The sequence below is a fragment of the Cibotium barometz genome, chromosome 30 (genome assembly GCF_041138505.1).
Source record: "Cibotium barometz isolate CiBa-2024 chromosome 30, ASM4113850v1, whole genome shotgun sequence".
Taxonomy (NCBI): domain Eukaryota; kingdom Viridiplantae; phylum Streptophyta; class Polypodiopsida; order Cyatheales; family Cibotiaceae; genus Cibotium; species Cibotium barometz.
The window spans coordinates 9,327,750-9,340,457 of NC_141075.1; the positions used below are offsets into that span (position 1 = coordinate 9,327,750).

The 12,708-nt window shown below is 46.1% G+C and overlaps 1 protein-coding gene across 1 annotated transcript in view; it reads left to right on the forward strand.

Moving 5' to 3' along the window:
- The first annotated feature begins 1,102 nt into the window (after positions 1-1,102).
- The window catches only part of LOC147621129 (ethylene receptor-like), a 76,149-nt gene continuing 64,543 nt past the window's right edge, over positions 1,103-12,708 (forward strand). Inside the window, exons 1-6 of the mRNA XM_086823862.1 lie at positions 1,103-2,026; positions 3,006-3,985; positions 4,163-4,531; positions 4,632-4,898; positions 5,015-5,142; positions 5,250-5,444. Coding sequence (XP_086679988.1) covers positions 3,080-3,985; positions 4,163-4,531; positions 4,632-4,898; positions 5,015-5,142; positions 5,250-5,444 — 1,865 coding nt within the window. The 5' untranslated portion in view covers positions 1,103-2,026; positions 3,006-3,079. The remainder of the gene's footprint in view (positions 2,027-3,005; positions 3,986-4,162; positions 4,532-4,631; positions 4,899-5,014; positions 5,143-5,249; positions 5,445-12,708) is intronic.

Consider the following 12,708-nt stretch of genomic DNA (forward strand, 5'->3'; position numbering starts at 1 on the left):
AATATGCACCTAAAGGTTTACACTTTCACCCTTTCCACGTGGAAAGTCTCCCCCTATCCCCCAAGCGACCTCTACAGCTTGCCAACATCCCTCCACACCATGTGTGTTGCGTTGCTCGTGTGTCGTTGTGCTCTGTGTGCGTGTTGTCGGTGTGCTTGTGGTTTCTTTGTGTATGCTTCTGATTTAAGGTTTGAAGTTTTAAGGTTACTGGACATCGAGGGTGAAACATCTAACCTTGGTATAAATATTGATTAATTACTTCCGAGTCGATATAATTAATTACTTCCGAGTCGATATAATTAATTAATGCAACAATTTCAAGTGAAATAACTATATAGTAAGGGCGGGCATTAATTAATACAACCTTACACGATTAAGGTTGTTGTTGCTCTCCCATCACACACGACTGCATGCGAAGCAGAAGGGCGAGCTCGCCCATGGGCTGGAGGCAAAGGAGGTGGTCTTCCTTCTCCAGCAGAATGAAAATCGTGGTTGGAGGTGAAGAAGAAGGGTGATACGGTGCTGGTCAGGGGCGGGTGAGGTGCAGGATAAGGCGAGGTGAAGGGTTTCAGCGATTTCTTTCTCGTGTATGGAGGTATCACTTCCTCATGCATGAAGCAGGTGTTTGCAACCAAAGACATATGCAGGGTACAATGAAGCTTGTGTTTGTATGTCAGAGCTTGTAGAGCACAACAACAAGGCCGATGAGCTTTGCTTGGATATGGATTGGAGGCAAGAGACGAGGGGGCGTGTTATAGACGCCGAAGGTCGTGGAACACGTGTCACAATATACTATAAGCGGAAGATTTGTAAAATCTATGAAGATGCAAAATAACTGAAGAAAACCTTAGAAATAGCCTTGAAGACCTTCTGAAAAAAAGAATCGATTAATTAGTCATTTGACACGCTAAGGCAAATAAATTATTGGTAAGCCAAGTTCAATGAATACCTCTGTGGAGAGTGCATGAACAATGAATACCTAAGGTGGGCAAAGGTACTCGGGAGTATGTGTCAACAGTCATCTGGAAGAGGATGTCCCCTTCCCGAGGGACAGCACATTGCTTTATCTCTTCTCATTGTGGTGTGTTCTTTTATGGTCCATGTAACGGGATTCATCGCTTCATGTTTAAAAAAACACACACATACATGCATCGACCTTCTTTATGCTCTCTCTCTCTCTCTCACACACACACACACATAGACATCCCTTGCCCTTCACCGACCTTCCCTGTTCTCCCACTCGTGAGCTCTTACCTGCTCTCTCTCAATCGCATCCCTTTGGCACACTTTTCACCCCTCTCTGAGCTCTGTGTGTTTCTCGCCCCGCTCCCTTTTTTTTTTCTTCTTTGTGTATGAGCCCGCCCTTCCTCTCCTCTCAAAACCTTGCGGGCCTGATCACATGGCCTTTTCTCGCTGAAGCACAATCTATTGCAAGTGATTCACGGTGCCCTTTCCCGCTGTCTGTAGTGCTTCTGTAGCCCTTGGTCCGGTGGCTCATTTCAATTGATTCAGGGGCGTATACAACGGTGGAAGAGCTGATCAAGAGCATTTGCAGCTATTTAGGGTTTCACTAGCCAAGGTGTGATGATTCAGTCTTGCAAGCAGGTGTATTAGGGTTTCTTTGGCCAGGGCCTGATGAAAGCAGAGCTGATTATGGCTTCAGCAGGGGGTCAGAGGCCTGTGCAGTTGTGACAGCGCCGTTTGGGGTTTACTTTGAGGGGCGAGGCTGGGAACTTTGCACTGGTAGCAGAGTTAATCAGGCCTGGTGGGGTTTTACAATACAATTGAAGCAGAAACATCTACAGTTGTGCTAGGGCGACAATGTTTTCTGGCTTGCTTCGCCTGATTTGAGCAGGGGCAGCGCTTGATAAACGTGGAAACACTGATTTAGTCAGCGGCATGCAGGTACTTGGGCATTGCGGAACCACCTCTTTACTCAGTGACATACTGGCAAGAATGTACTCCGTCCTTTGTGGCAGAGCTGATTAGGATTTCTTGGCTTATCTTCATTGCGGCCATTGTTCAGGTAACAGTCGGAACTTGTTTCAGGCTTAATTATCAACTTAATTATGGGATTAATAATCAATCTTTTAGAATTTCCATAAATTAATTATTCGAATATGAAAGCCGCAGGAACCATTTGTTAATCTTAGTGCCATGTAGTATGTACATGGCTATGGCATCAATTAAGAAAGAAACTTTCCCTGGTCAGTCAGGGTTACACAAGAGTCCATCTGGGTATCATTCCTGCTTGCGTGTCAAACATTTATTGGCTGAAAGTTCACAAGGTCCACTGACACCTAAAGCATGGACTCCCACCCATCATGCCTCGTCACGGACACTGAAGCGCAAAAAAGTGTCCCACCATGGACAAGCCATCAAAAGGTGGACATGCTAGAAAATGGGACATAGCAAAAGGACCTCAGCCAATTAAAAGAGAATGTCTTGACCACATGGCTCACTTCAGGTTGTTGAAACAGAAGGAAATTTATGAAAAGGTGTCCATCGATGAAAAAGAAGAAGAAATCTACCCCTCTTCTACTCTACACACCAAAGTCCTCAAAGGACTACATCTTGCAGAAGTGCACGACACACAAGAGAAAAACAAAATAACTTTCTATATTATTAACAAAAAATGTGTAGAACCTCGTTATAGGAGTTACAAGTTGCTAGAAATAAACTAGCATCTATTCTTATGAAAAGGTCCTTCAAATAAATGCATAAGATTGGGCTATGGTTTTAACCATATTTATTCAAAATCCATCTTCACCTTGTGACACTTCCGCCTAGCGTCCTCCCCTCCCGGAAATGCCCATGGACAGCTGTGAATCGCTGTCCCCAATATGAGGGGTATATTACATTGGAAGAATTTTTGATCACCCTAGTCACTCCGTTCATTTATATTGCTGAACAATGATGGCTTTTGCAAAGTGAGCAGCTTGATTTTTTTGCTTACAACATTAAGGCTTTATTATGTGCATCTGAATGTAATGTCCTTGGTCCAGTTTTTCAGGTACTTCCGTCTCAGCTCTACATTGTCATAATTTTTTGAGCGAGCAGTCCGTGGACAGTTCACGGGATGGAGTCGTGCAATTGTGTTGAGCCACATTGGCCTCCTGATGATCTTTTCATGAGATATCAATACATTTCAGATTTCTTCATTGCATTAGCTTACTTCTCAATACCTTTGGAACTTATCTACTTTGTGAAGAAGTCAGCTGTCTTTCCATACAGATGGGTGCTGGTACAGTTTGGGGCCTTTATCGTACTCTGTGGAGCGACACATCTAATCAGTTTGTGGACCTTCACCACACATTCCCGCACAGTTGCGCTGGTGATGACTGTCTCAAAAGCATTGACGGCTGTGGTGTCTTGTGCGACTGCCCTTATGCTTGTCCACATTATCCCGGATCTTCTCAGTGTCAAAACAAGGGAGCTATTTTTGAAGAATAAAGCAGCAGAGCTTGACCGTGAGATGGGACTGATTAGGACCCAGGAGGAAACTGGCAGGCATGTGCGGATGCTGACTCAGGAGATCAGAAGCACATTAGACAGGCACATGATATTGAACACTACCCTTGTTGAGTTAGGAAAGACATTGGCATTAGAGGAGTGTGCACTTTGGATGCCGACACGCAATGGGCTAGAATTGCAACTTTCTCATACACTCCGGCTGCACAAACCTGTATCGATGACGGTTCCTATTCACCATCCAACTATCAAACAAGTGTTCAGTAGCCACAGAGCGATGGTTATTTCTCCTAATAGTCCTGTGGCAATGACACGGCCTAAAACAGGCAAATATATGGCTGGTGATGTCGTAGCCATGCGTGTACCATTGCTGCATCTTAATAATTTTCATATTGCAGATTGGCCAGATCCCTCAAAGAGGCCGTATGCGCTCATGGTCCTCATGCTTCCATCAGATAGTGCTCGCAGGTGGCATGTGCATGAGCTTGAACTAGTCGAGGTGGTGGCAGAGCAGGTTTGGTTTTTTCAGACCAGACATAGCAATGTATACTGTTTTGTAATTTAGATTGTTGGGGTCATGCAGGCTCCAGAGCGATTGGGAGATCCTCTTGATGAAACAAAGCTTACAGCATTAATTCAGTTTTATGCACTTCCTTTCAACGGCGTTTGATTCGATGGTGCTTTCTTTCAGGTAGCAGTCGCCCTGTCACATGCTGCCATTCTAGAGGAGTCAATGAGGGCACGGGACTTATTAATGGAACAAAATGTTGCTCTGGACATGGCCAGGAGGGAAGCAGAGACAGCAATTCGTGCACGAAATGATTTTCTTGCTGTGATGAATCACGAAATGCGGACTCCGATGAATGCAATCATTGCATTCACGTCCCTTCTGAAAGAAACTGACCTGACACCTGAACAAAGGTCAATGGTGGAGACTGTGCTTAAGAGTAGCAACCTTCTTGCTACTCTGATAAATGATGTACTAGATATGTCACGTCTAGAGGATGGGAGTCTTGAATTGGACTTGCATACTTTCAACTTGCCGGCTGTGTTCCGAGAGGTATTGCCATGCCTTTTGTTTCATGTCAGTTAAATGTGTGCAAAATGCTTCAATAAAGATAGCCTCTTTTTGCCGAAATTAATCAACAGTTGTGCTTCAGGTTCTGAACTTGGTGAAACCGATTGCTTCAGTGAAGAAGCTTTCAGTTACATTGCAGTTAGCCCCAGACCTTCCTGAATATGCAGTGGGTGATGATAAGCGGCTGATGCAAACTACTTTGAATGTGGTTGGTAATGCCGTGAAGTTTACAAAAGAGGGCAGTGTAGTTGTGACTATCTTCTTGGATAGGCAAGAATATCTAAGGGATCCTCGCTTTCCTGACTTCCGTCCAGTTCACGATAATGGTTATTTTTTCCTCAGAGTACAGGTAAATATTTTCAAGCGCAATTTCATACCTGATGTTTTTGCATCTTTTTGACCTCATGACTTTGGATTAGAAACGTTTTCAAGGGAGGTGTCATTTGCTGTTTGGATTGTTTGCAGGTCCGAGACACGGGAATTGGTGTCAATCCTGCTGATATACCAAAGTTATTCAACAAGTTTGTCCAAGCTGATTCGGCAACTACTAGGAGCTGTGGAGGGACAGGCCTTGGTTTAGCCATTTGTAAGAGGTAGGGTTTTATCAGTTTTGGGTACATTTTGTCAAGAGCCTTTTTGCTCCTTTAGAGGGATAGATTGGTGTAGTATCTGACTACTTGATTTTACGGGGTGGTTCCAGGTTCGTGACCCTGATGGAAGGGCACATTTGGATAGAAAGTGATGGGCTGGGAAAGGGCTGTACTGTGACTTTCATTGTAAAGTTGCAATTTCCGGAGTTTTCAAGTGAGATGCAACAGCTCGCTCTCACTGCTCCTTTGAGTAACATGTGGGCGGATTTGTCGGGGGTTCGGATTCTAGTAATTGATGATAATCCGTAAGTTGACTCATCTTTTATCACGTGTTGCTTTCTTTAATCCGTTTCATGGTGTAATGTTATTTTTTTATTGTTATGTAACAAGAGAAGAATCTCTCCAAGGGGCCTGCACAGAGAGAGAGAGAGAGAGAGAGAGAGAGAGAGAGAGAGGTTCTATTGATGTCTACAAAAGACCAAAGGCTCTATGAAACCAAAAGTGTTACGATGTGTCCAAGAAGTGACAGAATCATGGAAAAAAAACCTAACTAGAGCTAAAAGGAAAAAGACAGCTCTGTAAGTGGTAGTGGTACAATGCTACAATGATACATGAGGGGATCAAAGTGGTCCTCGACATCTATGACTGTATAGAGGCTCTCCACATTGACGGTCTGTGGAGGCCCGAGGGGCACTTTTGTATCTCTAGAGGATGTTTTGGATCTGAAGTTCTTGGGTGGAGCATCTCCTCGGACCAATGGGTCTTGGGAGTGTAGCTAGCTGCACCTGGGCTCTGTCTAGGGAGATGCCCGGGAGGTGGGGTGGCATGCACATGGCACATGTACTGTCAATGTGCACTGCCGGTCTGTTGAGCATAGGTAACAAGAAATGTGCTTCATTCTGAGGCCAACCTGTTTGAAACGACTAGTTTAAGATGTTTCAAAGAACGAGTTTTTTTACAAGGTTAAAAAAAAAGCATCTTGTGACCCACACTGACTAGAGGACAAAAAAAACGTACCTGCATAGTTTAAATAGATCAGGGATCAGGATGCACAGCATGTTGCCTGTTATAATTCATTAGTCAAAGTCTTAGGATGACTGTTGACATCTGGCATTTGTTAGACATTTAGCACTGTATGAAACGTTTTTGAAACTTGGCAGATTTGTATGATAGTAGATGCAATGAATGTTTTTTACATTTAACCATACTTGCCAAGTCCCACGTGTGCCTTTTCTCTAGTGCTGCCCTCTCCCTCCTCCTGTTGACCTGAACAGACTCGCTGCCCCTGCTGTGCATATGCACATACATGTTTATGGCTGCCATGTGGCAGTCCGTACAGTGTACCATCTGTACCTTGCGCCTGCTGGCTGGCTGCGCACTGTTCTACTCTGCGGCTTCTGGATTCTGGCTGCCTGTATCATGAGTGTGCTTCTTTCTTGCTTACATGAGAATGACCAAGCCATAATATGCTAGTCTCCCTACAACTATAGCCAAGCACAAACATGCTTTCCTGCATATAGCTCATAGGCAGCTCATGCCTTCTTGCTTCTCTCTTGGTATAGAACAAACCAAGAGACTGGTCACTGGGTGCCTTGTAAGTACTTGAACACACACTTAATAGTTTGCTGATGCTTTGTCCTTGGGATGTGCATAAATTTGCTCAACTTGGACATTCCAAACTGTATGTCCGGTCTTGTGTTACACAAGTATATGAGGCAGCGAACAGCCTGGCTGTAAAGAGTGGCAAGCATCACAAGGCTCTCTTGCATCATACATACTCAGCCTAAGCCGCCTAAGGTGGGGTTGTACTGGAGGAGAAATAGGGTTACAATCCTGAAATTTGAACCTTTGTATTAGCCCCTTTATGTACTTGGACTGCAGTGAAACAATGTCCTCTTGTAATTGTACAAACTGTATGCTTAAATAATAGTGTAACAGCCCGAGATTTGTCATCTCAAATGAGGATTCAAGATCAGCGTTGAATGCTGCAATTTCATCCTCATTGATCCTTGCTAGCAACATATCATCCACATATAGGATGATGATAATCAAATCTTGTTTGTTCACTTTGATGTAGAGGGTACTCTCCGTTGGACTATTGTGGAAGCCCTAGCTGGTCAAATAAGCATGTATCTTTTCATACCAAGCTCGAGGAGCTTGTTTGAGGCCATACAATGCCTTGTGTAATCTTCATACTTTACCTTCTTGACCATGTGCCACAAAACCTGTGGATTCACTCGCATACACTTCCTCGTGCAAGTCCTCACTAAGGAAAAGGCTATTTTGGTATCCAATTGAAGTACATTCCAACCATGATGGGCAGCCAATGCAATAACACTTTTGATGGTGGTCATCTTGGAAGTAGGTGCAAAAATCGCATCATAAACAGTGCCCTTTTGCTGAGCATATTGCTTATGTGACCGCTGACGATGTTGCCCACTTTTTCATGATTCCTAGGACCATAGTGTCAGATCGAGATGCCAAGTTTACAAGTCATTTTTGGAGGGCATTGTTTGATAATTTTGGGTACTAAACGGAACTTTTCCAGTGCGTTTCACCCACAGACAGATGGCTAGAAAAAAATCTACAACCCGTTGGCTTTCGACGTGCTGAAGTGTTATGTCCATGATCAACAAGGTAAGCTGGAATCATATTTGCCTTTAGTTCAAGCAGTTTTGAATGATTCATTTTCTTCACCTAATGGCAGGACTACTTATGAAGTAGCGTTTGGAAGACAATTCTAGTCGCTATTGACCAAAACCTTGTCTTCAGTACCTGAAGACCATTCTAGTCGCTATTGACCAAAACCTTGTCTTCCGCCAATCTGTTCACTTCAGTACCTGAAGTGAACAGATTGGCGGAGTCCTACGAGATCAGTTAAAGAGAGGTTGGCTATGAGTCTCCCTCTAGAATGATGTCAGGTGTCCTGAGTGCTTAGTTTGCAACCAGATGCCAGACATCTGTCTAGAAGCATGTAGTTGCATGTAGAAGGGGGGCAGCCCTTAGGGCTACCCCAGAAAGGGGTGTTGTATCCCTTGAATGGGCAAGGGGTAGGCCTTAGGCCCAAAGGGCCCAAGAGGCTTGTGGCCAACGGCCACTAGCCAAGGAATGGCTGTAGCCTAGTCGGCCAGCCCAAGAAAGGGCTTTGGCAGCCTGTCGGCCAGCTTTGGAGGCTTGGCCAGCTAGCCGACTTGCCTTGGAGGTCAGCCTAGCTGGGCGGCCAGGGCATATGTCATGACCCGGTGAATTTGTGCAGCGTAAGTGTGAGCATGGTGGTCGGTGAGCAAGATATATGTTTAAGGTTCATACTTGGGGCAAATGTTTTATTTAAATAACCCCATGTGTGGAGGGGACAAGGTATTTAAATAACCCCATGTGTGGAGGGGACAAAAGGGAACAAAGGTTTAAAACCTTAAAAAAAATAAAAGAACACCCCCTTTTTGGAGGGATCGTGGTCCCTAGGCTATTTTGGGGCCTATGCTTCTTTTGGAGAGGGAGTCGGGCCAGCACTCTCTCTCTCTCTCTCTCTCTCTCTCTCTCTCTCTCTCGCTTTTGGGGAGAGGTTGGCGGGCTTTGCTGCAGCACACACAGGCGTACTTCTTGGTGCAACAAGCAGGTGGGCTGGACAGAGAAATGGGGCTGCAGGAAGCGCAGACTGAATCTCTCTCTCTCTCTCTCTCTCTCTCGCTCTCTCTCTCTCTCTATTTGCAAGGAGTCGGCGGGCTGCAGCCAAGGACTGCAGCATACGTGGGCGCACAGAGGGGTTGGCTTTTTCGTGGAAAAAAGAGGGGGCACAGGGCTGCAGCATACGTCGGCTGCACGTGGGAGCTATCTTTCTCTCTCGTTGGCTGAAGTCGGATGGATTGCAGAGAAGCGTGGATTGGACAGAATTCCCTTTGCTTTTTGGTTACTGGTTGGCTGCAAGCGCAAGGACTGAATTGCTTTTTCTCTCTCTTTCTTTCTCTAGGGGAAAGCAACACAAGAACTGTAAGTTTCTCTCTCTCTTTATGAGCAGGTGGGACTGCAAGAAGTGCCTAACCAAGTCTATCTTTTCATTGGCTCGTCACTGTTTCGGAGTTGTTTCTCTGGCCCTTTGTGAGAGGAAGGGTTTGGCAGTTTGGAGGGTGAAAATAGGGCAAGTTTTTGGATTGATTTGGAAGAGTTTATGGACTGTTTTATGGCTGAGCTTGAGGCTATGTGCATGGGCCAATTAGATGCATATTCAAGGTCTCACGGATGCACTGTCTTGGCTGATTAGAGGAGATAACAGTGTGGTGTTTTTGGGGCACAAGGCTATGTGTAACCTCTATGCTAAGAGGTCCACGGGATTGGCAGATTGGACATGCAAACATACAAGCCATGAATGGCCATGATGTACTCATTTAAACTCTTCCATTTAATTTGAATAAAAAAATACCGAAAGGGGCGCCAAGCTTTGGGGCCAACAGGGGTCGTTCTTCTTTTCGTGTTGGAGCACTCTAGCTCTCATATATTTGTTGTATTTGCTGGATTACAACTGGTTTGGGTGACTGCTAGTCTACCGCACTTTGGTTTCTACCAGAGGCTGGTTTCAGCATATGGGCTACCCAGCAGGCCTAGGCAACAGCATGTGCAGGGCGGCCAACAAGCACCTTTGCTTTTGGCAAGAAGTTGACTGTCAGTTGAACTGCTGTTCATACAAACAGTGCTGGACATAGAAGCGTGGACTGTAGGAGGGAGTACAGGCTGGACAGCAGGTTCATCCACAGGTGTTCTCTCTCTCGGCTGCAAGACGAGGGCAGGACTGAACAAGGCTTTTCCTCACGCCTCCTCTCTCTTGTGAAAGGCGACACAAGGACTGTAAGTTTCTCTCTCTCGTTGTGAGTAGGTGGGACTGCAGGAGGTGTCATATTAAGTCTCTCTTTTCTGTTACGACCCTGTGTTTTTCTCTGGACAACATGCAGGTGGGCACGGGGACAGAATGGACAGTGTGAATGGCATCAGTTTGGAATTGAGAAGGAAACCCATGTGTGGACACCCCAAGTGTGAAGGGGACAAAAAGAATTAAAGTATAAAGGTTTTATAACCTTTGGGACAAAAGCATTTAAGTTTATAAGGTTTCATAACCTTTGATGATTTAAAATAATAATATCTTTGGGAGGTTGCGCTTTTTGGCTATTGCTTTTAGTTTTTGCTTTTTGAGAAAAGCGGGCTGAGGCGCCTCCTTATTAAGGGGAAGGGTGGTGGAGTTGACGGTGTGTGTGTGTGGCGCTTCTCCTTGGAAGGTTGGGAGTGTTTCTCTCTCTCTCTCTCTCTCTCTCTCTCGCTTTTGGAAGGAGGCTGGTTGGCGGTCTGCCCTGTAGTACACACAGGCGCAACAAGCAGACACATGGGTTGGTCTACAACGAAAGGTTGCGCAGCTCTACAGGGGCAAGCCGGTGGCTGCAAGAGACCGACTGGTTTGCAGGAGGCGGACTGGCAGGGCAGAAGCGCACATGTGGGCTGAGCAGGTTTCCTCACACGCTCTCTCTTTATCTCTCTCTTTGGAGGAGGCGCAGGGTTGCAGGCTGCTGCAAAGGGTGGCGCACAGAGCTGTAGGCAGGGTTTTGCTCTCTCTCCTCCTCGCTTGGCACACAGGCAGGTTGGCCTATAGGCGCACAGAGGACTGCAGCGCGAGCCTTTATGGAGACGAAAACCTGTTCGTCTGGAGTGCTTCAGTGTTTGGTTCAGAAGACACTCCATGGGAAGGCCGCGATGGAGGTTGTGACGAAGGAGATTGTGGCTGAGAGCAAGAAAGCTGCATCAAGAAAGCTCTGGTGACATGAAGCTTGGAAAGAAGAGTTTTTGGAATTGTTTCAGAGGCTCATTGGGATTGTTTTAGAGGCATGAGCCGCTATGGCAAGAGTGGGAGCATGAGGCTATGATTCCCAAACATGAACGCGTGCACTCCTGGAAGGAAAAAGCTGCAGATCAATTTGTATCTTGGGCTGCTATCTCTTTGTCTTGGGTCACGATGTTTTGGGTGGGTTAGAAGTGCTCTCTAGTGCTAGCCCTGTGTGAGCAAGGGTACTATGAAAAGTGCCTTGGCTAACAAGTGGTAGGACTTGGATCATGGGACACATCCAAGGTAGACTTGCAAGAGAGCAAGAGCGCCATGAGAGGTTCCGGCTAGCGAGTCTTGAGCCTTGAGTGTGTACGAGGCCCTCGAGCACTTAACTTGAAGGCTTTTGAAGACAAAGATCAAGGGTTAAGGCTTTGAGAAGGGCTCTTGATGAAGAAGACATGGGGTAAGGCTTGCTAAGCACTCATTTGGAAGACTTGGGTGAAACTACAAGGGATTCTGTTGCTGGAGGATTCTACAAGTTGTACTTTGTTCTCAAATTTGATTAAATTAAAGAAATACCGCAAGGGGCGCCACTGCGATTTGGGGCCAACCAGTGTCCGTGTACTTTTTGCAAGAGCACTCTAGCTCCCCCTGTTTGTTTTCCTTTTCCAGGTCCTCAAAGGTGTTGAAGTGTTTTGTGTGCGAGTGTTTGTTTCACCGCCCATCAAGATTCTGAAGGCCGGTTTCACTTTTCATTGGCTCGTGACTATTTCGGAGTTGTTCTCTCTGGCCCTTCGTGAGAGGAAGGGTTTGGTAGTTCAGAGGGTGGAAACAGAGAAGCTTTCTCCCATGATCAGGGCTGCCACAACCATCCATAGCCTCTCACCCTATGAACAGCATCACACCTTGACACATCCGGTGCTTCTGCATCACAACAAAGACTCCAAACTCGCATCACAGCACAACATACCATATAGTAGACACACCTGTACACCCTCTCTTTCACGACCCTGTGTTTTTCTCTGGACAGTATGCAGGTGTGCACAGGGACATGGTGGACAGCGTGAATGGCATCAGTTTGGGGCAATAACTTCATGGACAGATTGGTACAACTCTTGGGGTTGAAAAGGACTCAAGGTTTTAAAAAGGTCCTTTTTTCATTACCCCAATGTGGGGGGAGGGGACAAAAGGTTTTAAAAACATTAGAATACATTTTTTTTAAAGGGATCGTGGCCCATAAGCTATTATTGGGGGCCACGCCTGTGCTTTTTCGAAAGAGGGGCTGGCGGGCTGCAGAGGGCGCTTCCCTATTGCTGAAAAAAACGGAGGGTTGAACAGGAGGAGGCAGGCTGGAGCTGCGGCACATGCTCTCTCTCTCTCTCTCTCTCTATCTCTCGCTTGACACACGGAGGGCTGGACTGCAGGCGCACAGGGCTGCAGCAGAGGAGTGTGTGTATGCTTTCTCTCTCTGGAAAAAAGGCTGCGCTGAAGTACATACAGGCCCGACTGAATTTTTCTCTCTCTAGCGACTGTCAGCCTGGATTGCACGTGGCTGGACTGCACGTGGGCTGAACAGAGGAGTAGGGTTGAATAGCAGGCTGTCGGGCAGTTTTGCAGGGGCGCATAGGGACTGAACAGCAGGTTCTTTACCTATTTGCAACAGGCCGGCTGCAACTGCATGTGTGTGCTTTTTCTCAAGGGAAGGCTGAAGTGGCAGCATGCTCTATCTTTGAGACTGTTTATGGGCTGTTTTGCTTGGCTGCAAG